The following is a 25,764-nucleotide window of genomic DNA, read 5'->3' as shown; positions in this document are numbered from 1 at the left end:
CTAGTTGCTGCTCAGAAGTGCCGTCTGCACAGTCAACGCTTGCTCCAGTGTTATTGGGGTTCAGTAACGTCAGCTGATCCCCAGCTGTGTGTCTGGCAAATTCTCCTGCTTTGTCCACATCCACTGTACTACGGATTTAAAACCTCCTCCAAATACACCTCTGGCTCCTCCGTTTTTAGTATTTACCCTGGGCTCCAATACCGCTAGTTGCTGCTCAGAAGTGCCGTCTGCACAGTCAACGCTTGCTCCAGTGTTATTGGGGTTCAGTAACGTCAGCTGATCCCCAGCTGTGTGTCCGGCAAATTCTCCTGCTTTGTCCACATCCACTGTACTACGGATTTAAAACCTCCTCCAAATACACCTCTGGCTCCTCCGTTTTTAGTATTTACCCTGGGCTCCAATACCGCTAGTTGCTGCTCAGAAGTGCTGTCTGCACAGTCAACGCTTGCTCCAGTGTTATTGGGGTTCAGTAACGTCAGCTGATCCCCAGCTGTGTGTCTGGCAAATTCTCCTGCTTTGTCCACATCCACTGTACTACGGATTTAAAACCTCCTCCAAATACACCTCTGGCTCCTCCGTTTTTAGTATTTACCCTGGGCTCCAATACCGCTAGTTGCTGCTCAGAAGTGCCGTCTGCACAGTCAACGCTTGCTCCAGTGTTATTGGGGTTCAGTAACGTCAGCTGATCCCCAGCTGTGTGTCCGGCAAATTCTCCTGCTTTGTCCACATCCACTGTACTACGGATTTAAAACCTCCTCCAAATACACCTCTGGCTCCTCCGTTTTTAGTATTTACCCTGGGCTCCAATACCGCTAGTTGCTGCTCAGAAGTGCCGTCTGCACAGTCAACGCTTGCTCCAGTGTTATTGGGGTTCAGTAACGTCAGCTGATCCCCAGCTGTGTGTCCGGCAAATTCTCCTGCTTTGTCCACATCCACTGTACTACAGATTTAAAACCTCCTCCAAATACACCTCTGGCTCCTCCGTTTTTAGTATTTACCCTGGGCTCCAATACCGCTAGTTGCTGCTCAGAAGTGCCGTCTGCACAGTCAACGCTTGCTCCAGTGTTATTGGGGTTCAGTAACGTCAGCTGATCCCCAGCTGTGTGTCCGGCAAATTCTCCTGCTTTGTCCACATCCACTGTACTACGGATTTAAAACCTCCTCCAAATACACCTCTGGCTCCTCTGTTTTTAGTATTTACCCTGGGCTCCAGCACCGCCAGCTGGTTCTCGGCAGTTCCATTGGCTCTTGTACCTTCTGCTACCCATCCGGGTTCCAGTACCGTCAGCTGGTTCTTGGCAGTGACTTTGGCATGGGTACCCCCTCCTGCCCTGCCTGGTTCCAGCACGCCAGCTGTTTCCGGGTAGTGTCAATGTCACTTTGCCTCCAATGCGTTGTCCTGCCGTGTTGCGGTCGGGTTAGCCGACTCTATGGTGCCTGCAGTTTAGGTGACTCCTATGTGGGCTGCGGGATCTGGCAATGAAGGCTGGTTCCATAGTGCCAATAGGACAAGCACCCCCTGTAGGACTGTGGGTTTTGGTAACTGCGGCCGGCTCGCGGCCTTGAACTTTTTTTTACATGGGTACCTTCTGCTACCCATCCGGGTTCCAGTACCGTCAGCTGGTTCTCGGCAGTGCCTTTGGATTAGGTGCCTCCTTCTCGGTATCCAAGTTCCACCAACGTCTGCTGGTCCTTGGTCGTGCTTTCTGGCACAGGTACCTCCTGCTTAGTAACCGAGTTCCAGTAACATCAGCTGGTCCTCGGTAGTTCCATTGGCTCTTGTACCTTCTGCTACCCATCCGGGTTCCAGTACCGTCAGCTGGTTCTCGGCAGTGTCTTTGGCACGGGTACTCCCTCCTGCCCAGCCTGGTTCCAGCACGCCAGCTGTTTCCGGGTAGTGTCAACGTCACTTTGCCTCCAATGCGTTGTCCTGTCGTGTTGCGGTCGGGTTAGCAGACTCTATGGTGCCTGCAGTTTAGGTGACTCCTATGTGGGCTGCGGGATCTGGCAATGAAGGCTGGTTCCATAGTGCCAATAGGACAAGCACCCCCTGTAGGACTGTGGGTTTTGGTAACTGCGGCCGGCTCGCGGCCTTGAACTTTTTTTTACATGGGTACCTTCTGCTACCCATCCGGGTTCCAGTACCGTCAGCTGGTTCTCGGCAGTGCCTTTGGATTAGGTGCCTCCTTCTCGGTATCCAAGTTCCACCAATGTCTGCTGGTCCTTGGCACAGGTACCTCCTGCTTAGTAACCGAGTTCCAGTAACATCAGCTAGTCCTCGGTAGTTCCATTGGCTCTTGTACCTTCTGCTACCCATCCGGGTTCCAGTACCGTCAGCTGGTCCTCGGTAGTTCCTCAGCTTTCTTGTACCTTCTGCTACATTTCCAAGTTCAAGCTTTTTGAAATGGTTCTTGGTAATCACTCTCGATCTCCCTGACGAGGACCCTGAAGACGAGGACCCTGAAGACCAACCCTAAGAAGACGAGGACCCCGAAGACAATGACCCTGAAGACGAGGACCCTGAAGACCACCCCGATGAAGACGAGGACCCTGAAAACCACCCCGAAGAAGAGGAGGACCCTGAAGACCACCCCGAAGAAGACGAGGACCCTGAAGACCACCCCGAAGAAGACGAGGACCCCGAAGACGAGGACCCAGAAGACCAACCCTAAGAAGACGAGGACCCCGAAGACAATGACCCTGAAGACGAGGACACTGAAGACCACCCCGAAGAAGACGAGGACCCTGAAAACCACCCCGAAGAAGAGGAGGACCCTGAAGACCACCCCGAAGAAGACGAGGACCCTGAAGACCACCCCGAAGAAGACGAGGACCCCGAAGACGAGGACCCAGAAGACCAACCCGAAGAAGACGAGGACCCCGAAGACGAGGACCCCCGAAGACGACGACCCTGAAGACCACCCTGAAGAAGACCAAGAAGATGACCCTGAAGAAGTTGACCAAGAAGACAAAGAAGAGAAGACAAGCACCAAGATGCAGAAGAACAAGAGACAGAAAACCAAGAAGCAGAAATACAAGAAGCTGCAGAACAAAAAGCGGAAGAACATTAAGCATAAGACTAAAAATCAGAGCAAAAGATAATATCTAAATTATAAGCAGAAGATGACTAAGCAGTGTATGGGGGTGAGTCCGTTCCTCCTCGTGGTGCCCCTGGAAAAGACCTGCTGCTGCAGGCCAAACTGAACGCGGACAAATCCTGTTGTAAATCTTTTGTGACGGGCAGAAAGAAAGGTGTAATGTCCAACCTTTTATAGATAACAACTACAGGAATGCCTGTCACAAATAAGAATATGATGAAGAAGAAGAATATGAAGAAGATGAAGAAGTAGAATATGAAGAATGTAAAAAAAAGAATAATACGAAGAAGGTGAAGAAGAAGAAGGTGAAGAAGAAGTGGATGAAAAAGATGCTGAGGATGATGAAGGAGAAAGTGTGGGAGAAGTAAAAAAGAAGGTGAAGAGCATGGAAGTAGTGAAACATAAATATCTGACAAAATATAAAAATACTTAACATAGTTAATATTTCCGTAACTCAGAACATAATAAAAAAATAGTAATTCCTGCTATTCCATTTGACTGGGCTAAACCTCTATGCCTTTATTGTCTCCCCCACCTCCCCCAGTACATTCTACATTATTCTTAGTTGTTTTCCTTCATGTAGAAATAACCTACAAGGAAAGAAAGGGTTTATTTTAATTCCGATATTTATGTCCCATTGACTTGCATTGGTTTCCGGTATCGGAATCGGCGATATCCGATACTTTTTCGGTATCGGTCCGATCCAATCCGATCCGATATTTCCCGATATCGGAAGGTATCGCTCAACACTACTTATAGGTGATATGTCTGTCAGAGAACCTCGGTTTTAAATAGCAGGCCAGTAATTTACTAATACTATTTTTCACAGAAACCTAGTGTGAATAACTTGACCGATACACTGCAATAGAATGGAAAAGGAGGCCAATATTTTCCAGGTTCAGTTTAAATTTCTGGATTTTTATCGCTGAAATGTGGAACAGATCTGGCTTTATTCTGCAGTGAGAACAAGCAAATGGAGCAGAAAAATGGTGTACTCTGGACTGCTTTTTAAGGAAATAACCAGGATTAAGATAAAAAAAAATTTGGCCTGGCCCTGGATATCTGGGGCTATGTCTACAAATATCTGTAATTATTAAAACAGCAGCAGACAGGACGTTCAATGGTCTCTTTTGTGCTGTATCATACACTGCAGTCTGCCACATACACTGCCTGCCTGCCTAGCACTGATTATATGCAGCTGAATTAGTCCTCAGAAGGACTGTTAGTTCAGATGGATATATGTGGATAGATATAGATATACAGTATATCTATAATATAACCGAGGATGCGTGTCTCTGTCTGAAGCCTTTATAGACTGCGCATGCGCGACCCCCAGTCTGGTTCCAGATAGAAACACACATCCAGCCGTTACAGGTAAGAGGAGTGTATGGCACCGGAGATCACGGTATGCGTAGACACTGAACGCATACCGCGATCTCCGGTGCCATACTTAGATACTTACCTGACCTGGAGGAGCGTTGCCGCGGCGCCTCTCTTCGCAGGAGACCGGGGCAGGAGTGAGGCGTCGGATCGGCGCATGCGCATAGCGCTATCTGGCGCCATTTTACTGAAGACACATTTGCAGTGTGTCTTCAGCAAAAAGGCGCCGGACAGCGCAGTGCTCTGGTGCCGCACTCCTCCCCCGGCTTCCGGCAGAACAGGACACCGCAACGCTGTAGCACAGGGTAGAAAGGCGAGTATAAGTGTTTATTTTTTTGTATGTGTGTACAGCGTGAAAGGGATGAGGGGGCCACATATACCAGCATTGTGGGATGAGGAGTTCCACACATACCAGGATTGGGGGGTAAGGGGACCATGCATATCAGGATAGGGATCTGGGGGGACCATGCATACCAGGATGAGGGGTACGATGCATACCAGGATTGGGGGGTGAGGGGACCACGCATACCAGGATTGGGGGGTGAGGGGACCATGCATACCAGGATTGGGGGGTGAGGGGACCATGCATACCAGAATTGATTGGGGGGTGAGGGGACCATGCATATCAGGATTGGGGGGGTGAGGGGACCATGCATACCAGGATTGGGGGTGATGGGACCATGCATACCAGGATTGGGGGGTTCATTGGCTCTCTAAAGAGTGCCAAATATGCAGGGAGTGGACCCGAGTTCCCGCCCGAGAAACCCAGAGGTTCTCGCACAGCGCCGAGCTTGTCGAGCACTGTGATGCTCGGGCGAGTACCGAGCAGTGATGAGCACGTTCGCTCATCACTAATATTTCGTTTTGCAAAAATAGAACACATGCATGCAACACAAGATGTCAGAATGAGGCCTAACTCAGATGGTGGCAAATATTACTGGCCTAAATTGTTTTTCTGTGGAACTAGGGTTGCTGTAAAACGTTTACAAAGGACGAAACATTTCAAGAAACAAGTGTACAAGTGCTTTAGTTTTTCCTCTCTTACCTCAAAGGAATTAAAGAAATGCCCCGGATATGGTGGAACCTGATGCCAAGTTATCTTAATGGCCCAAAGAGCTTTAAAGTCCACAGGAAGTGAAGGAAAATATGACTTTATTTCAGATTCAAGTTTGATTTTGAAATCTGTGTTTTGATTGGGTGAAGCCTGAAAGTCATAAGTCTGGAAAAACCAAGAAAGGAAGAATTAAATGTAAAAGGTAAGAAAAAATGAATAGCTAAAAACTGCATGTCTTTCATAGCCTTTCATAGATGCAAGCTGCTTTTCTTTGAGATATCACTGTTATTCAGTACATTAGATAGGACATTGCAGAATCATATTTAGTTGAAAGAAAGCATTATGTCTATTCATGTTTGGTATATTCAGATTGGTCTTTTAAAGCTCTATCTTACCTGATAGTAAAGATCTCCCATTCTGGAGAAATCTGCATCTGCCCAGAAAATTGCAATCATAGGAGGAGTAAAATAATCGTTGTCATAGAAATTATAAGAGTATTTCAGGTTGTAAACTGGGTCATACAAATTTTTCTTGAAAATTATAACGCCATTGTCTGTGAACTGTTGAAGTTAAAACAGCAGAAAATAAATTCACTTAACTATCCCGGCATATAACAAACAGTGACGAGGTGTCAGTGCTAAGGGAAACCTGAAAGTCATTATGATTCAGGGCAAAAGCTGCAGTAAATACATTTTTTAAAGCGCTTGGTCAGGAGGTAAATTGCAATTACATTAATGGAGATGTGAAACATAGAGGTTGGCAGCATGTACTGTAGAACTATATAATATACAGAGCACTAGCTACATATTCTGTGTAGTGATGGGCGAGCACTAAAATGCTCAGGTGCTTGATGCTTGGGTCGAGCACATTGGAATACTCGGTTGCTCGACCCGAGCAACGAGCCCAATGTTAGTCTATGGGAAACTCGAGCATTTTTCAGGCGGCTCCCCCCCGGCGGTCTGCAGAGGGCCCAAAATTGATAGGAACAGTGCTCAAATGAAATAGGAACAGCATGGGGAAAACCCCTGAAAGTATTTCTGACTCCCAGGTCACTGCTGTCAACAACGTTGTCAGAGGTATTACGCCACTTTTACGGACTCACAATGCTGCTAATTGAGAGTGTGCAACGACAGGTGCAGGGTAGGAGGCATCCTCGCATTCACCATGGACAGGGGATTGGCTTGCATGCACAACAGCGGAAGAAGCATTGGTGCCACCTGCAGACACTGTTCCTGGACCCTGCTGTATGGCCCACAAAGTCAGGTGCTTTGTTGACATGTGCCTGGTGGTGGTCAGGCTGCTAGTTTTGCCACCCCTGCTGATGCTGGCGTGGCAGGTTGTGCAAATGACCTTTTTGGGGTTATCGGCAGAGTCTTTAAAAAGCAAACAGACTCGGGAAGACCTAACAGTTGTACTGGCAACTTCCTTCTTGTTGATGTTACGGGGAACGGTCGCCTGCCTTCTGTCTGCGACCACCACACTGATTCTTTCTGCCTGTTGGTGTTAAAACCCTCCTGTTTGTTTTTTCTATCTTGAGTTTTGCTGTCACGTGACCATCTGCCTTTATATTCCAGCTCCGCCCTTCTGGCTGTGCTGGACTTCAGTGTTTGACTGTTTCTCTAGCCAGGTGCTTCGGTGCCTTTCTCTGTCTAGTTCGCTTGGTCCTATGGGACCTTTAGTACATTTTTGTCAGTTTGTCTTTTTGTGTTCTGCAACAACTTCTCTGTTTAGGAGATGTCACATTTTTGTCCCAGTCCTTAGTTCTTTTAGGGACCCCTCCCTTAATTCTATAGGTCTTCGTTCAGACTAGCCGAGGACTTAGGCGGCTCTGTTCACTAAGAACAGGCAGCCCGCTACATCGTAGGGATTCAGCTTAGTCTTACTATAGGGACAGCTTTCCCCTATCTTTCCTTAGTACATGTTGCACACTATAACAGTAAGTTCAGCCCAAAAAAAAAAAAAACTAAAAAGGAAAGAAATTCGGGGATCAGTATGGTTTCCATCCAGGATTTGGCTCAACGCCTGCAGGGATTATCTCTGGAGGTGACCGATCTTCAGCAACACGTGAGTAGCTGTTCTGGAGCGCATTTTGTCGAACCCAAGGTAAGACTGCCTGATGTTTTTTATGGTAAACAGACAGATTTTTTTTCCTTTAAAAATGCTTGTTTGTTATATTTTCGTTTGAAACCAAGGTCTTCTGGGAATGAATCACAGCGCATTGGTTTTATTATGTCACTTTTGCGCAATGAACCACAGGGGTGGGCCTTTTCTATCCAGCCTAATGATCTGTGTTTAAGGTCTGTTGAAGAATTTTTTTCTTCTATGGGGCTATTATATGATGATCCTTATCGAATCTCATCTCCTGAATCAGAACTTAGACGTTTGAATCAGGGGTCAGATGATGTTGAAAATTATTGCACACACATCAGGAGATGGGCTTCAGAAGTTAAGTGGAATGATTCTGTGCTGAGATGTTTATTTCTTGCTGGTCTGAGTGAAAGGATTAAGGATTTGCTAATTGCATTCCCTGCACCTGAGACTCTGCAGGATGCTATGCAGTTAGCTGTTCGTATAGACAGGAGACTGAGGTGCAGGCTCAATGAGGTAAAGACTCCTGTAATGTCAGCTGTACGTGTGGACAGGAGACTGCGTGCCTGGGTTTATGATGAAAAAATTCCTGCAATGGCAGCTCCTAGTCCCCAGAAAATCTGCTATGACGGCAGAGAACCGATGGAGGTTGGGGCGATGTCATTCCGCTCTCAGGAAAGAAACCGGAGGTTCGCCAAGGGATTGTGTCTTTATTGTGGTAAAGCTGACCATTTGATTAAGTATTGTGAGCATCGTTTAAGTAAAGAAAAAAGAAAAGGTCAGTTACGCCCGTATAGCTTGCTTACGCTCTGCAGGAGTATTTCTTTCTGGGAGTACTACTCTGCAGGGAAATTTGATTGAATTTCAGGTATTTGTGGATTGTGGTTCAACACTTAATGTGATTGATAAAGGGTTTTTTTGAAAAACTTAAATTGAAATCCAAACCTTTGTCATCAACTATTTCTGTGGTTGCAATTGATAACACTCCTTTGAAATGTATTACTCACAAGACTGCTGCATTTCCCCTCACTATCAATGGAGTTCACCAACAAATTTTGGACTTGGTTGTTTTGGATAATTTGCCCTCTCCAGTTGTTCTAGGATTGCCTTGGTTAAAACTGCACAATCCTTTATTGGACTGGTCTTCTAATGTGATTAAGTCTTGGAGTCCTAAGTGTTATGATAAATGTTGTAATGGTCGCATTGTGGCTGTGGAAAAAGGGGAATTACCAGTACCTATTCAAGATTTTTGGAGGGTTTTTTCGGAGGAGGAGTCGCAAGTTTTACCTCCTCATAGGGATTATGATTCCGCCATTGAGTTTGTTCCGGGTGCTACTCTTCCCAAAAGTCGCTTGTTTAATCTGACTATCCCTGAAAGAAAGGCCTTGGAGGAGTACATACAGACTAGACTGGCTGCTAGTCACATTAGACCTTTTAAGTTGCCAGTGGCAGTTGGATTTTTCTTTGTTAAAGAAAAGGATGGCGGTTTACGTCCATGTTTGGATTTTCGTGAAATTAATAAGATTACCGTACGCAATTCCTACCCATTGTCGTTAATTCCTGACTTGTTAGTGGGAGCCAAGTGGTTCTCCAAAATTGATCTCCGGGGGGCATACAATTTGTTACGAGTGAAGGAGGGTGATGAATGGAAAACTTCTTTTAACACTCCGTTAGGTCATTTTGAGAATCTGGTGATTAGTGTTGAGCCACCCCCGTAGTGTTCGAGTTCGGTTCGGATCATCGAACACCCTTGTGTTCGCCGAACTGTTCGTCGAACACCTTCGAACACCGTTAAAACCAATGGCAGGCAAACAAAAACACATAGAAACACATAGAAAACAACTTCAAAGGTGTCCAAAAGCTGACAAACTGCTCAGAAGACATAACTAACACATGGAAAAGTGACAAGTACATATAGTCATGCGAAAAGAAAAGAGGTGGAGGAGTAAAAAGAGGGGGAGACACAGATATAGGCATGACATGCCCTTCTAAAATCCAAAAAGTGAGAAGCCAACACGGCCAGTCCGTTCCTGCCCGTGCCACCTCCGTTTGTGCCAGAGCCACGGTGGACCCTGACGGCCAGCCCCCCTCTCCCAATACTGGTGCCTGTCCGCTGGTGGGTCAAGTGAGCCCCCCTGTGGTGGAGGCAGCTCTAAGCATTTTAATTTAAAATGTCTCTCTAATTTGAACGAATACACTTTAAATCCTTTTACAAGGATCTATGGAAGGGCAAGTCTCATGCCAGCAGCCGCGTAATTCCAGCTCCAGTAGCGTCCACTAAAGCTGCTGCAGTTAAAAAGCTTTTATAAGGATCGAGCTCGGCTGTCCACCGCAAGGCGTCCTACCGCCAGTCCCAGCCCCTATGCCTTGGGGTGCCTCCTGATGCTCTTCACTGAGTATCCCGTGGTCCCGAAGCATTTCCTTTGAAAAAATTAAGTGTCCAAACTACAGGTGGTGTAGCTTGGTTAACAGCCGGGATAATCCGCTGACTAGCAGACACTGCTACTAGGCACAAAGTATTTCCTAGGCTAGATGCAGTTAAAAATTTGTAATTAGATACTCTCATTGGATGCTGAGAAAGCATTCCATAGAGTCTCCTGGCACGCCATATATTATTCTCTTAAAAAGCTTGGGGTAGGGGTCTAGGGGACCCTTTCATAGCCAAAATCACGGCCCTGTATTGCAATGCGTCACCTAGGCTGAAGATAAATGGAACTGTAGCACCCCGATGGCTCGGTTGCTGCAGAGGTATTGCACCTCACCCAGAGGTGTGATATCTCACTCTCAGGTAAGGATGGAGTGTGGATCAGGACCCCGACACCTGCATGCATTACACCACATTGCCGTGGGGCAGGGCGACCAATATGCCCCTGAGATGGACGCGACAGTCCCTGTCCCTGGCTGGAGTGGGGGGAGGGAACACTGAGGAAGGGGAACCCTGTAGTGCAGTTCCTGGGTGCATTGAGAAGGGAGTATAAAGGGTGGGCATCATCTTAGTTCAGTGCAGAGAAGTCTGAGCAGAAGTGACAGGGAGCAGGGGCTCTGCATGAGCTCTGCTCCAGAGGCGGGCCTAGTATCAGAGGCCCAGGCCTGGAAGAGGGAGAAGGAAGGAAGAAGAGCGAAGAAGGCTCCAGGAATGAGGAACGAAGGGATCCCAGGGGTGTGGACGGGCGAGTCGCCACCGCACGCCCGAATCCACCTGCGTGGAGGGGTCAGGCCAAAGGGGGAGACCGATCCCCGAAACTAGTGGAGGCGGGAAACAACCCTCAGCTAGAAACCGGAGGCTGTGACACTTTATGTGGCGCAGCCCCTCGCTACACCCGCTAGGAGGGCAGCACATAGGGTCAGGGAAACTGGCCCCAAGTTTACCAAGAGGAGGCCCGAGGCAGCCAGACAGAAGGGTTGGTAAGAAAGGCCAGACAAAGGACACACAAAGGGGGTCCTGTGAAGCGCTCCAAAGTTATCTGGGAGTTGTCTGAGCCCCTCACCTGGTGAGCACAGTACGACGTGGGCAGCCGTTACCTGCAGAAGTGGTCTGGATAATAAGAACTGTGAGTAAAGGCCCTGGACTGCATCACTGACTCCGTGTCGTTACTGCTGCTGCCCTGCACCATCACCCCCATCCTCCGCATACACTGCCCTGAGGCTATACACCTCCCGTGAGGAGTTATGCTACGCTCTGCTGCACCCACAACACCAGCCTCAGCGGTCTGCCCTGCAGCGGCGGTTCACTCTGACCGCAATCCACGGGTGGCGTAGTCGGACATTTAAACATCAAAACCACATAAATAGTTCCGCCACTGGTTTGACCGCCCTGAGCCATGGAACCGGGTCGCCACCACGGAGACTACAACCACCAGCATCCACCAAAAAGTGTCCGGCTCCGGGTGTCCCAAGGCCCATGGGGCGCGTCAGAACATTTTCATCACCTTTCATAATCACCAATGGGACAAGGCAGGGAGGTCCTCTGTCCCCTCTCTTATACATCCTGGTGACGGAGCACCTGCTCTCATCAATTCGCCATAACCCCAATATTAGGTGGATTGAGGTGGGAGGCACCGAGTACAAGTGCTCTGCTGTTATGGCTGAAATAGATCACTTTGTTACTTGGTCAAATTTTAAAATCAATACAGCGAAGTCTGAGGCCCTCGATGTCTCCCTCCCCAAATCCATACAGGATTCCATCCAGTCCAACTTTCCCTTTGCCTGGCCCTCACAGGGTATCAAATTCTTAGGAATTCCTATTCATAGAGACGTCTCCCGTCTATGTTATCTTAATTGTGGGCCCTTTATTGAACAACTCCATACAGACCACGGTTGGCAAGTTAGAACTGTAAGATTCACTACGTGAACCACTGGTGTTTTGTGGAAAAGCACATGTACACTTTGTTCCAAATTATTATGCACAAAGTGTTTAGGAGTGATAAGGGAAGAATTTGTTTGTCAGTTAAACTCATTGATGGTGATGTGTGTCAGGGCTCTTTATATCACTGTAAGCAATTGCAGACACCTGTGCTAATTAGTTTGGCAGGTGTGTCCAATGAACGGCAAGACTACTTAAGAAGGCTGTCCCACATTATTAAGCAGCCTACATTTTCTGCCAAAATGGGAAAGAAAAAGGATGTGTCGGCTGCTGAGAAGCAACAAATTGTGGAGTGTTTAGGTCAAGGCATGACTACAATCAACATTGTGCGATGATCAGGATGAAGTGTCTTGGCAATCAAGAAGTATGTAGCTGATTCACAGTACACACGTGTGCGTGCTGATAAGGGCAAATTGAGGACTCTTTCCTACAGGCAATTAAGTCAGGTTAAAAGAGCAGCGGCAAAAAAGCCTTGTCATAGCAGCAGACAAGTTTTTGAAGCTGCTGGTGCCTCCAACGTCCCCCGAACAACAAGATGCAGGGTCCTTCAGAGGTTTGTAGCTGTGCGTACGCCATCCTGTCGACCTCCTCTATCCACTGCACACAAGCAGAAACGGCTCCAGTGGGCCAAACATTACATGAAGACTGATTTCAAAACTGTTTTGTTCACGGATGAGTGCCGTGCAACGCTCGATGGTCTAGATGGATGGAGTGGAGGATGGCAGGTTGATGGACACCCCACGCAAACACGGCTACAGCGCCAACAAGGAGGAGGTGGAGTAATGTTTTGGGCTGGAATCATGGGGAGAGAGATTGTCAGCCCCTTCAGGATCCCTGAAGGGGTAAAGATGAACTCCATAATGTATGTGGAGTTTCTCAAACAGCACTTCCTGCCTTGGTTCAAGAAGAAGAACCGTGTATTCCACAGCAAGATCATTTTCATGCATGATAATGCACCGTCTCATGCTGCACATAATACATCTGCATTTCTGGCTGATATGGGCATAAAAGGGGACAAACTTATGGTGTGACCCCCATGCTCCCCTGACCTCTACCCCATTCAGAACCTCTGGAGCATCATCAAAAGGAGTGTCTATGATGGCGGGAGGCAGTTCACACCTAAGCAACAGCTCTGGGAGGGTATTCTGTCCTCATGCAAAACAATTGAAGCAGAAACCATCCAAAACCTGACAAATTCAATGGACGAGAGAGTTCAGAAGCTCCTTTCGAACAAGGGGTCCTATGTGCAAATGTAACATCACCTAGAATAAAGTTTTAAGTTGAAAACTGTTTGATTTCAGTTTCTAATAACCTGCTAATGCTTATAATTTCAAAAATGACCATTTTTTTGGTCTTTATTAAAATGAAAAGGTTGATCGAAGAGTGTGGGGGATCTAAGAGTGTGGCAACCCAGCAGTCAGGATTACTTCGAATTCTGACAATCTGAGGGTCATGTTGCAGGTAGTGCAGCAAGAAGGCACTTTTGTGTCTTTTGCATCTCGGAGCCCCAAAATTATTTTCCGGGCTAGATGCAGCTAAAAATTATTATTAATTTTAAATCTGGTGGAGCTTAGTATAGATGGCCTAATAGAATCAGTACTGCACACTGCTACAAAGCCCAAATTATTTTCCAGCCAAGATACAGATAAACATGATTAGTAATTTTAAATCTGGTGGAGCTTAGTATAGATGGCCTAATAGAATCATTACTGCACACTGCTACAAAGCCCAAATAATTTTCCAGCCAAGATACAGATAAACATGATTAGTAATTTTAAATCTGGTGGAGCTTAGTATAGATGACCTAATAGAATCATTACTGCACAGTGCTACAAAGCCCAAATAATTTTCCAGCCAAGATACAGATAAACATGATTAGTAATTTGAAAGCTTAAAACGGTTGGTGAGGTGATTTTAACCAATCATCAAGCTTTTACTCTCCCCAGGATGACACAGGGGTAGAAAACTCGTTTCGGATCCATGATTTGTTCATCTTTATGAACGTGAGTCTGTCTACATTATCAGTGGAGAGCCGCGTGCGCTTATCTGTCAGCACACCACCAGCAGTGCTGAACACACGTTCAGACAGAACGCTGGCTGCGGGGCATGACAAGATCTCCAAGGCGTAAGTGGCGAGCTCAGGCCATTTATCCAGATTGGAAGCCCAAAAAGAGCAAGGGTCCAGTGACACAGTCATGGCTTCAATGTTTACTTGGAGATACTCCTGTACCATCGTCTTTAGGCGTTGACTATGTGTCAGACTTCTTGTCCCCTGTGGCCTTGCAAAGGATGAGCTAAAAAAGTGGTGAAATGATTCCGCAAAATTGATGTTACCAGCAGATACTGTGTTTCTGTTACGGTTTGAGTGCTGAACACTCGAGGGTCCCACGTTTGGCAAGTTGGAACTGTGAGATTCACTACGTGCACCACTGGTGTTTTGTGGAAAAGCACATGTAAGATTCTGCAACAGTCTCTACTGACACTCCTGCATGCGTGCATCCCTTTCTATGGCAGGAATTATTTCTGCAAATTTACTTTTGTACCGGGGATCTAACAGTGTGGCAACCCTGTAGTCAGGATTATTTCTAATCCTCCCAATTCGAGGGTCATGTTGCCGGTAGTGCAGCAAGAAGGCACTCATGTGTCTTGCGCATCCAGGAGCACCAAGTCCCTGTTGTGTTGGTGGCAAGGTAACAGTCATGCTTCCTTCCTCTGCCCTCTCCCCCCAACCTCGCACAACAGAAATGTGATCAAGGTCTCCCTCATCTGATGAGTCTTCCATCAGTTCGTCCTCCACTTCTTCCTGGGCTCCTGCACCTTCCTCACTAGTTTGGCTGCTACCATGCACCCTGGTAAAACCATCTCCCCCACCCTCACATGCCTGCCGCCTTGGTGCTGCCGACCGTCTGGACCTTGCAGATGTTAGCCCTTCCGCATACAACTCCTCCTCCTCTACTTCCTCCACCTCCTCTTGTGCCACCACCTGACTCCGAATTCTGTTTAACATGTGTTCCAGCATGTAAATCACCGGAATAGTCATGCTGACAATGGCATGGTCAGCACTAAACATCTTTGTCGCCATTTCAAAACTGTGCAGAAGGGTGCATAGGTCCCTGATCTGAGACCACTCCTCCAGCGTTATTTGCCCCACCTCTGGATCCCGTTGGCCCAGGCTATACGTCAGAACATACTGCACCAGGGCTTGTCGGTGCTGCCACAGTCGCTGCAACATGTGCAGATTTGAATTCCACCGGGTAGGCACATCGCATTTTAGCCGGTGAAGTGGCAGGCCCAACGACTTCTGTAGAGATGTAAGTCGCTGAGCTGCGGGATGCGAATGGCGGAAGTCAGCACACAGCGACCGTGCCCTCTGCAGAAGGCCATCTAGTCCGGGATAGTGGGCTAAAAATTGCTGTACAACCAGGTTCAACACGTGAGCCATACAAGGCACGTGTGTGACATTGCCCCGGCGAAGGGCCGCACCCAGGTTTGCAGCATTGTCGCACACGGCCTTCCCTGGTTTCAGGTCCAGTGGAGACAACCATTCATGAAATTGGTTCTCCAGAGCTGACCACAACTCCTCAGCTGTGTGATTCACATTTCCCAGACATTTCAAAGTAAAAACCGCCTGATGACGTTGAGCCCTACTGCCAGCATAGTAAGGAGGTGTGCAGGATCCCTTCTGCGCAGTTAGAAAGCTTGTGGCATAACCAGACAGGCTTTGGGTGCAGGTGGAGGACCGAGAGGAGGTTGAGGAGGCAGAAGCAGAGGAGGAACTTTGACATAAAGAGGATTGACGCACAACTCGTGGGGACGGCAAGACTTGGACAGCAGCCCCTGCTGTCACCATAGTTACCCAGTGCCCAGTCAGCGACATGTAACGCCCCTGTCCATGCCTACTCGTCCAAGTGTCTGTGGTGAAATGCACCCTGTCACACACAGAGTTTCTCAAAGAAGCGGTGATGTTGTGTGCGACATGCTGGTGGAGCGCAGGCACACCTTTCTTTGAGAAGTAGTGCCGACTGGGCATCTGGTACTGGGGCACTGCGACGGACATAAGGTCTCGAAAATCCTCTGTGTCCACCAGGCGGAAAGGCAGCATTTCTGTAGCCAAGAGCTTGCAGATGGTGAAATTCAACCTCTTAGCTTTCTCATGGCTAGGAGGAAATGGTCTTTTACTTGTCCACATCTGAGGGACCGAGGGCTGGCTATTGTGCTTAGACGGGGTTGATAAGGGTATCCCCGGCAAACTGCCGGTCTGTGAGGAAGATGCAGGCGGACATGTTAGGTTGCCTTGATCCAAAGGTGGTGCTATCGATGTCGGACAGCGCTCAACACCAGCTGGTGTTACCACCTCCAAAGAAAATGATGACCTGCCAATCACGCTGGCTGTTGCGGGTAAAGAGGTGGCAGGTCTGCGCCCCAAAAGAGGTGTGACTGCTGTCCCCTCAGTCACAGAGGATGAAGAGGCCGCGGATGCACAAGATATGGCAGACGGTGGTTGGCCCGGCCGGCTAGGCCGCATTGTAGCACACTGAGCTTCCCACTGCAACTTTTGCTTCATGTCCATGTGCCGGTTCATGCATGAAGTACTCAAACTATGTATTTTTTGGCCTCTACTTAGCTTTTGCTGACAAATGTTACAGATAACACGAGTTGGGTCATCTTTATCGATATGAAAAAATGCCCAGGCTATGCAAGGCTTAGCACCCATGCGACCTGAAGAGCCACCACGACTTGTGGTGAGAGGCAGAGTTGTGTTTGAGGATGCAGTTGTTGACGTGCTTCCAGTACTACGTCTCTGTCCAGGAAGGCGCAACCTGACCTCGTCGTCACTAGCATCTTCCTCCACCTCCTCTGCTGACCTCATCTCTTGGCTGACTGTGGGTTGACAGTAAGTGGGATCTCCAACCTCATCATCATCACCCTGTGTGTTATCACACCCGTCGTCCTCAGAGCCAACCTGTTCCTGCCCTGACAAAAAACTAAAGTTGTCGCTCCAATCAGGTATTTGAGTCTTATCATCGTCTTCCTCATTGTCTCCACCAACAGGAGTTACAGTTTGGGAATGAGGGTCTACATTATGGTCAGAACCTTCTGCGTCTGGTCCTGGATCCGACTCAAAGATTCTGGGCATCAGTGCAGATCATTTCCTCGTCTGGATTCACAGAAGCGCTGGAGTCGACCTCTGATTCCCAGGCTATAGTATGAGTAAACAGCTCTGCAGACTCAACCATCTGTTCTACCTCATACTCAGACGGGCAGCTGGAGATTTGGGAGCTGTGAGGAAGCAAGTGCGATTTGGGTGACACCTTTGAGGACTGGAGTATTTGTGATGTTGAAGTTGATGTGGAGGAGAGCCCACTTAAAGGAGCACTTGATATCCGTTGAAGCACCTGCTGTTTTTGTGCCTCATCTGGAATTCGTAGCGATTGGCGTGGCCATAAGAAAGGGATCTTATCACATTGTCCGCTAAAAGAAGTAGACATTTTAGTTTGGCTGGAAGATGGTCTTTCTTCTGCAGATGTTACTGTTGCTTTAACACCTACTCCACGGACACAACCTTTTTTCCCCTTCCAAACACGCCTATTCCCCTTTCCACCAGCAGCAGGCCTTTTTCCACTCATTTTGGTGGTTAACTAATTCACAACTCTGGAGTTGTTTGCACAAAAAAACAATGGATGGGAACCGAGCAGAGCTGAGTGGCCAAACTGTGGTATTAGGCCAAAACTATTGTCTGGGTTAGATGCAGAAAAAAATTATATTCAGTTTGCAACCAGATGGAGGTCAGTATAGATGGACTAATAGAAAAAGTCCCACACAATGCTAGAAGGCCAAATATTTTTTCAGAGCTTGATGCAGAAAAAAATTATATTCAGTTTGCAACCTGATGGAGGTCAGTATAGATGGACTAATAGAACAAGTCCCACACACTGCTAGAAGCCCAAATATTTTTTCAGAGCTAGATGCAGAAAAAAATTATATTCAATTTGCAACGTGATGGAGGTCAGTATAGATGGACTAATAGAACAAGTCCCACACACTGCTAGAAGGCCAAATATTTTTTCAGAGCTAGATGCAGAAAAAAATTATATTCAATTTGCAACCTGATGGAGGTCAGTATAGATGGACTAACAGAACAAGTCCCACACACTGCTAGAAGGCCAAATATTTTTTCAGAGCTAGATGCAGATAAAAATTATTTTGAATTTGCAACCTGATGGAGGTCAGTATAAATGGACTAATAGAACAAGTCCCACACACTGCTAGAAGGCCAAATATTTTTTCAGAGCTAGATGCAGAAAAAAATTATATTCAATTTGCAACGTGATGGAGGTCAGTATAGATGGACTAATAGAACAAGTCCCACACACAGCTAGAAGCCCAAATATTTTTTCAGAGCTAGATGCAGAAAAAAATTATATTTAGTTTGCAACCTGATGGAGGTCAGTATAGATGGACTAATAGAACAAGTCCCACACACAGCTAGAAGGCCAAATATTTTTTCAGAGCTAGATGCAGAAAAAAATTATATTCAATTTGCAACCTTATGGAGGTCAGTATAGATGGACTAATAGAATGATGCTATGCCCAAAAGGTTTTACTTCACTAGGTGCAGTAAAAAATTGGTATTCTATACACAGGTGGTGTAGCTTGCAACACAGATAGGCTACTCCACTGACTAACACACTCTGCAATAGGCCAAAAAGGATTAGCTTTGCTAGATTTAGCCAAATGCTGTGAAAAAAACTTGCACAGCACTGGCACAGACCTGCCTGGCAAAAACTGATAGAAACTGATGTAACTTAGTCCTGAAAAGGACTGCAATTACAATTAGTCTTTACTCCCACAACCTATCTATTTAAGAGCACAGACCTGCCTGATAAAAGTCATAGGAAATGCTGTAACCTAGACATTAAAAGGACTGCAATCACAACTATTCCCTACTCCCAAGCTATCTGTAGATTTGTGCGAAAATTGGCTTTAAATTAACAAGGTATAGCGCACACAGCAACAGCGGTGCCGTCTAACACACAGCGGCAGCAGTGAGAAAATGGTGGCGACGGGGAAAATGGCTTGGTCTTATAGGGCAAGGACATGTGACATACACTGCCAATGACACATGCCCTTGCTTGTGTGAAAAAAAGCACTTCGCTCCGTGTGTGCGCTGCTGATAGGCTGACAGATTGCACCTCCCCACTGTAAATGCGGGAAAGAGAAAAAAAAATGGAGATCTTCATTATTCCTGCAGAGATCCATCCCCTGCCCCTCCCCCCGCCCCGCTGTACACTCAAACTGCGTATTAACATTAATTTTCATCATTACTGAGAAAAAATCCAGTTATTGTTTTGGTGCACGAACAGTTATCGAACATAACCTCGAACAGCCGAATTTTTTTCAAATCGTTCGTGTTCGCCGAACGGCTCGAACACCGCCCAAAACAGCTCGAATTTGAGATTGGCGAACAGTTCGAGTCGAACAACGCTCATCTCTACTGGTGATGCATTTTTTCAGAACCTTATTAATGACATCCTGAGACCATTGATTGGTAAGGATGTGGTTGTGTATTTGGATGACATTTTGATTTATTCACCATATCTAGAGTCCCATTGGCACAGTGTACGTGAAGTTTTGCAGTTATTGAGTGATAATTCACTCTTTGCTAAGCTGGAGAAATATGAGTTCGCTGTGCAGAAAATTAGTTTTTTGGGCTACATTGTCTCCAGCGAGGGCTTTGAGATGTACCCTGTGAAGGATCAGGCTGTGCAGGAATGGCCTATGCCTATTGGTTTGAAATCTATACAGAGATTTTTGGGTTTTGCCAATTATTACAGGAAATTCATTAAGAATTTTTCTGTAATTATTAAACCTCTAACCGATCTCACCAGGAAAGGTGCGAATACGGCCCAGTGGACTACTGAGGTCTTTGAAGCGTTTAAGTATCTCAAAGAGAGGTTCAGTTCTGCCCCTTTCCTTATGCAGCCTGATGAGACCAAGCCTTTTTTGGTCGAGGTCGATGCTTCATCGGTGGGGGTCGGAGCAGTTTTGTCTCAGGAGAACAAGGGTGGAGTACATCCTTGTGCCTTCTTTTCGAAAAAAAATTCGGAAACCGAACTGAATTATAATGTTGGAATTCGGGAGTTGCTGGCTATTAAACTTACGTTTGAACATTGGCGTCATTTTTTGGAAGGCGCTAGATTTCCTATTCAGGTTTACACAGATCATAAGAATTTGATCTATCTGGAAGCTGCCAAGCGCTTGAATGCCCGTCAAGCTAGGTGGGCACTTTTTTTTTCTCGGTTTAATTTTTCTGTTACCTATATCCCTGGTACTAAGAATGTTAAAGCCGATGCTTTATCTCACAGCTTCTCTCCTACTGTCAGTGCCGAGGAGGAGGAGAGCATTTTACAGAAAGGAGTTGTGGTAGCAGCTTTGGACTCCGTTTTGGAGAATGGGATTCAGAAAGCTCAAGATGATGCTCCATCTAACACTCCCCATGGGAGGTTGTTCGTGCCTAGAGTCTTTAGGAGAGATTTGTTTGTGGAGTGTCATGAGTCTCGGTTGGCAGGTCATCCAGGAATTTCGGAGACTAAGATACTTATCAGTCGCAGCTTTTGGTGGCCTGTATGGCAGAAGGAAGTCATCAAGTGGGTGCGTCAGTGTACTATGTGTGCTAGGTCAAAAGCTTCACATACTCCTGCTGCGGGGTTGCTTTGCCCTCTGGAGGTTCCTAGTGCACCTTGGACGCATCTCACAATGGATTTTATTACTGATCTTCCTGTGTCCGAGGGTTTTACTGTCATATGGGTGGTCGTGGACAGTTTTTGTAAGATGTGTCATTTGGTTCCATTCATTAAGTTGCCCTGCACCAAGACACTCGCTTTTGTTAAGGAGATTGTCAAGCTCCATGGTGTTCCCACGGATATTGTTTCTGATAGAGGACCTCAGTTTGTGGCTCGCTTTTGGCATACTTTTTGTGACAGGTTGGGAGTCCATTTGTCATTCTCGTCTGGTTATCATCCTGAGTCTAATGGACAGACTGAAAGAAAGAACCAGGATGTTGAACAGTTTTTGCTTTGTTTTGTGGCGGACAATCAAGAGGTGTGGTCTGAGTTTCTGCCTCTGGCAAAATTTGCTCTTAACAATCATACATCCTCCTTTGCTGGGTGTTCTCCTTTTTTTTTTGTACTGGGAGACATCCGTATTTTGGTTCGTTCTCCAAATTGGGGTTGGCGGTGCCGGAGGAGGAAAATTTTTCCGGTGATTTGGAGAGAGTTTGGACTAATGTACGTTGCAACCTTCAAGAGGCTAACAAGAAGTCCAAGAAGTATTTTGACAGGAAACGTAAAGAGATTTTGTTTCCTGTGGGTGACATGGTTTGGTTGTCCTCGAAGAACCTGCGGTTGAGGATTCTCTCTAAAAAACTGGGTCCTAAGTTTGTGGGTCCATTTAAAGTGCTGCAGGTTGTTAACCTTCTGTTTTTCATGTTTCCTTGTTGAAAAAGGCTGACATATCTGATAGGGACGCCACTGTCACAGTCCCTCCTGTGGTGGAAGACGGCGAATATGAAATTTCTCGTATCTTGAATTCTAGATGGCATAGAGGGAGATTACAGTATCTTGTCTCCTGGAAGGGTTTCGGTTCCGAAGACAACTCCTGGGTAAGGACGGATGAGGTCTCTGCTCCTAGGCTTGTTAAAGCTTTCCACAGGAGTTTTACAGATAGGCCTGGGCCTTGAGGATCCGGAGGATCCTCATAAAAGACGGGGTACTGTTAGAACCCTCCTGTTTTTTTTTCTATCTTGTGTTTTGCGTTCACGTGACCATCTGCCTTTATATTCCAGCTCTGCCCTTCTGGCTGCGCTGCACTTCAGTGTTTGACTGTTTCTCTAGCCAGGTGCTTCGGTGCCTTTCTCTGTCTAGTTCGCTTGGTCCTCTGGGACCTTTAGTACATTTTTGTCAGTTTGTCTTTTTGTGTTCTGCAACAAATTCTCTGTTTAGGAGGTGTCCCATTTTTGTCCCAGTCCTTAGTTCTTTTAGGGAACCCTCCCTTAATTCTATAGGTCTTCGTTCAGACAAGCCGAGGACTAAGGCGGGTCTGTTCACTAGGAACAGGCAACCCGCTACATCATAGGGATTCTGCCTAGTCTTACTGTAGGGACAGCTTTCCCCTATCTTTCCTTAGTACATGTTGCAGATCATAACAGTTGGGGTGCTCTGACTCCCTCCCCCTGTGTGCTGCTGTCCTCCCTCTGCATGTCCTCCTGCCAGGTTGGGTCAGTTGCTATATCATCCACCACCTCGTCTTCCACTTCCGCTCCCTTGTCCTCCTCCTGACTTTCTGGCAATTGTGTCTCATCAGCATCCACCTTTTGTGACACTTTCCCATCGTCACCTTCGTGTGACCATGGTTGCTCAAATATTTGGGCATCGCTACATGCGATCTCCTCTTGCACTGCTTCAAATGGACCAGGCGAGATGCCCAAATCTATAAATGGAAAAGTGAAAAGCTCTTCAGAGTGTCCAAGTGTGGGATCAATTGTCTCCGGTCACTCAACATGGTGGGAGGAAGGAGGATCAGGGTGAGGAATATGCAGTCCAGACTTACGGCTACTGAGACTTGACCGTGTGGAAGACAGGGTGGTGGTGATGGCTAAGTGACTGGAAGCTTTATCCACTATCCAACTAACAACCTTTTAACACTGCTCTGGGTTCAATAGTGGTGTGCTGCGGTCCACTAGGAATTGGGACAAGAAGGTCAGGCGAGAAGATGTGAGTGTTTGTTGTGGCATAATTTCAGCTTGCCCACGGCCTCGGCCTCTGCATGCACCATCACCATCACGTCCAGTTCCCCGTCCCTTGCCCATTTTAAATGGAGGACAATATCTTCCACGCTCACTACAATTGGCTGAATTTGGAGCAAAGTTATATGTAATCCGTGTGATGGAGAAACCACAGCTTTAAATACCTGGCCTGTAGGTAACTATTATGAGCAGCAAACCGGTGGCAGAAACTTTGCTGACACACTGAAAAAAAATTTGAATGTAGGCCAGAAATGGCAGAATTTTCAGAAAACGTATATGTGATCCGTGTGACGGACAAACCACAGTTTTAAATACCTGACCTGTAGGTAACTATTTTGAACAGCAAACTGGTGTCAAAAACTTTGCTGACACACTGAAAAAAAATGTGAATGGAGACCAAAAATGGCAGTATTTTTAGTGCAATTATATGCGATCCGTGTGACGGACAAGCCAGAGTTTTAAATAGCTAGATTTTTAGCGCTGTAATATGGAAAGGACCTGGCTGTATTCTGCAGTGCCAACAAGCAAATGGCGCAGAAAAACAGTGTTCTCTAGATTCCGTTTTAAAAGCAAATAATGAGGATTAAGATGAAAAAAAAATATTCCTGGCCCCTGAGACATGGGTCTTTGTCTAGAAATGTCTAACAGCAGCAGAAGGCAGAACTGGAATGGAGCCTCTTGTGCTATATGCACTGCAGTCTGCTATATACACTGCCTGCTTATATATACTACCTCCCTGATATCTCTGCAGATGAATGAGTCCTCAGAAGGACTGTTTGTTGAGATGGATATGTGTAATGTACTTGTTTTCTCCCTACACTGCCTAATACACAACCAAATCTCTCCCTAGCTCAGCAGCACCTCTCCCTACAGTGCCTGATTGTGGAGTAGACTGATGAGCACATCGTCACCAGGTCTGATATAGACCTGATGATGCTGTACGGCCAGCCAATCACTGTAATGCCACAACCAACATGGCTGCGGCATTACAGTGAGTGGCAGGCAATCCCTACATGTTGATTGGTGCTATAAAGAGCGCCAAACATGCAGAGAGGGGACCCGAACATCCACCCGAGCATCTTGCAAGTACTCAGCGAGCTCCGAGCATCTCGAGTACTGAGATGCTCGGGCGAGTACGGAGTACTTGCGAGTATGCTCGCTCATCACTAATTCTGTGTATTAGTGAATACTATATTGCTTTTAGTCTAATCTTTTAAAGTGTTACTGAATACTGATATATTCCTATTTATATTTCATATACTAGACAATGTGTAAAGATATTTGAGCATTTAATTCATCCAGTGATAATTTTTATTACCCAAGATAATCACCAGTGAATGAGTGAGTTCTAGTTTGATTCTTGATTAGTAAGATTTGTTTTAGCATCAGCAGACTAACATGAAATTTCTGGTACCCAGTGTAAAATGTGCAACCTGACCCCCTATTATTAGGCAGAGGGGTGTTAGGCCCCCTTTAGGTCCTCAGTGCGACTGTTACTTCTTCTTACCCTTATGTTTTAGCCTTGATTGCCATCCTTGTAAATAGTGCTCAATTGAGCTGATGCAGTCAATGTTTCTATCCTGTTAAATGTATTGGTATGATTTTTCCATTAAAATATACTAACTAGTGTTGAGCATTCCGATACTGAAATATCGGGTATCGGCCGATATTCGCGGTATCGGAATTCCGATACTTAATTCCGATACTATTGCAATATCGTATACCGGAATCGGAAGTTCCCATAATGCAATGAGACATTTTCATTTTATTCAGCCAATGAGGATCCTAAGAAGTGTGGGCACATCCTGTTAGGCATGTAGGCATCTTAACTAATGGCATGGCTGTGATTGGCTGCTGAAATGATGTCATGATGCAATATAAAAGCCACCGCCGCCATTTTGAGCTCACTCTGCTGTGAATTCAGTTAGGGATAGGACGCTGTTGTTCTGAGGGACAGTTTTAGCTACCTATTTGCTCTATACTGCTTTACCCAAGCTACTTTCTAAATCACTGTGCCTTGCAGTGCTAGTGCACAGTTCCCTGTGCTGTTCACCGCTGTCTGCAAGGTCTGTGTGTGTGAGTGCAGCTCACCCTGTAGTGTGTGCTTCAGCCAAGTCTGGTTGTAGTGCACTCAGTGTGTGTCACTGCCTCATACATTGTCCTTTTTTGCCAATTCATAATTTTTCCTGATATCTCCTATTAGTGTGGTGGTTCCATCTGTATTCAGCTAAATTGGTTCCAAACACACTATATAGGAGTAGATAGAGAAATTTTTTTCCGTCTTGCAGCGCTAGTGCACAGTGCTCTGCATCTGTACTGTTCACCGCTGTCTGCAAGGTCTGGTGTGTGAGTGCAGCTCACCCTGTAGTGTGTGCTTCAACCCCGTCTGGTTGTAGTGCACTCAGTGTGTGTCACTGCCTCATACATTGTCCTTTATTGCCAATTCATAATTTTTCCTGATATCTCCTATTAGTGTGGTGGTTCCATCCGTATTCAGCTAAATTGATTCCAAACACACTATATAGGAGTAGATAGAGGAGCCTTTCTGCAGCATTGGGCCCTGCAGCCCCAGCCAGATTAGTATTAGCCTATTTTTTGCAGCCTCATCTATTGCATTGTAGGTTACCTTCCTACATTGTAATAGCTACAAAAAGTTTGTGATACTATCGTTATTACATCTTTAGGCACATCCAGTGTCTTTTTGTGACAAAAAAAACCTAAATAAAGTTCACCAAACACTCCACTTTACAGTTGTGTAGGCCACATTAGCTCATATTAAAGTCTAGTCCACACTTTATAAAATTAGTGTTTCTTATACCTGTTAGCAGCTGTTCAGGAATAAGCACACTAAGCCCTTAGTACTTTTCTGCCTATCTTTATCAGTCTACCAAGATGAAGAAGGCAGGGAGTAAGGCATGTGGTCGTGGTCGTGGGCGTGGGCGTGGAGTTTCTGCAGGGAGAGGACGTGAGGATTCTG

At 46.4% G+C, this 25,764-nt stretch overlaps 1 protein-coding gene across 1 annotated transcript in view; it reads right to left on the bottom strand.

Annotated features, from left to right (window-relative positions):
* The window catches only part of LOC141259356 (uncharacterized), a 751,467-nt gene that overhangs the window by 547,265 nt on the left and 178,438 nt on the right, over nucleotides 1-25,764 (bottom strand). Inside the window, exons 12-13 of the mRNA XM_073675220.1 lie at nucleotides 5,928-6,092; nucleotides 5,524-5,697 (exon numbers count right to left, since the gene is read on the bottom strand). Coding sequence (XP_073531321.1) covers nucleotides 5,524-5,697; nucleotides 5,928-6,092 — 339 coding nt within the window. The remainder of the gene's footprint in view (nucleotides 1-5,523; nucleotides 5,698-5,927; nucleotides 6,093-25,764) is intronic.

The sequence above is a fragment of the Phyllobates terribilis genome, unplaced genomic scaffold (genome assembly GCF_046119375.1).
Source record: "Phyllobates terribilis strain yellow unplaced genomic scaffold, ASM4611937v1 Scaffold_3__8_contigs__length_932513732, whole genome shotgun sequence".
NCBI lineage: Eukaryota > Metazoa > Chordata > Amphibia > Anura > Dendrobatidae > Phyllobates > Phyllobates terribilis.
Note: the sequence above shows the minus strand (reverse complement) of the source record. Positions and strands in the feature narration are given on the sequence as shown.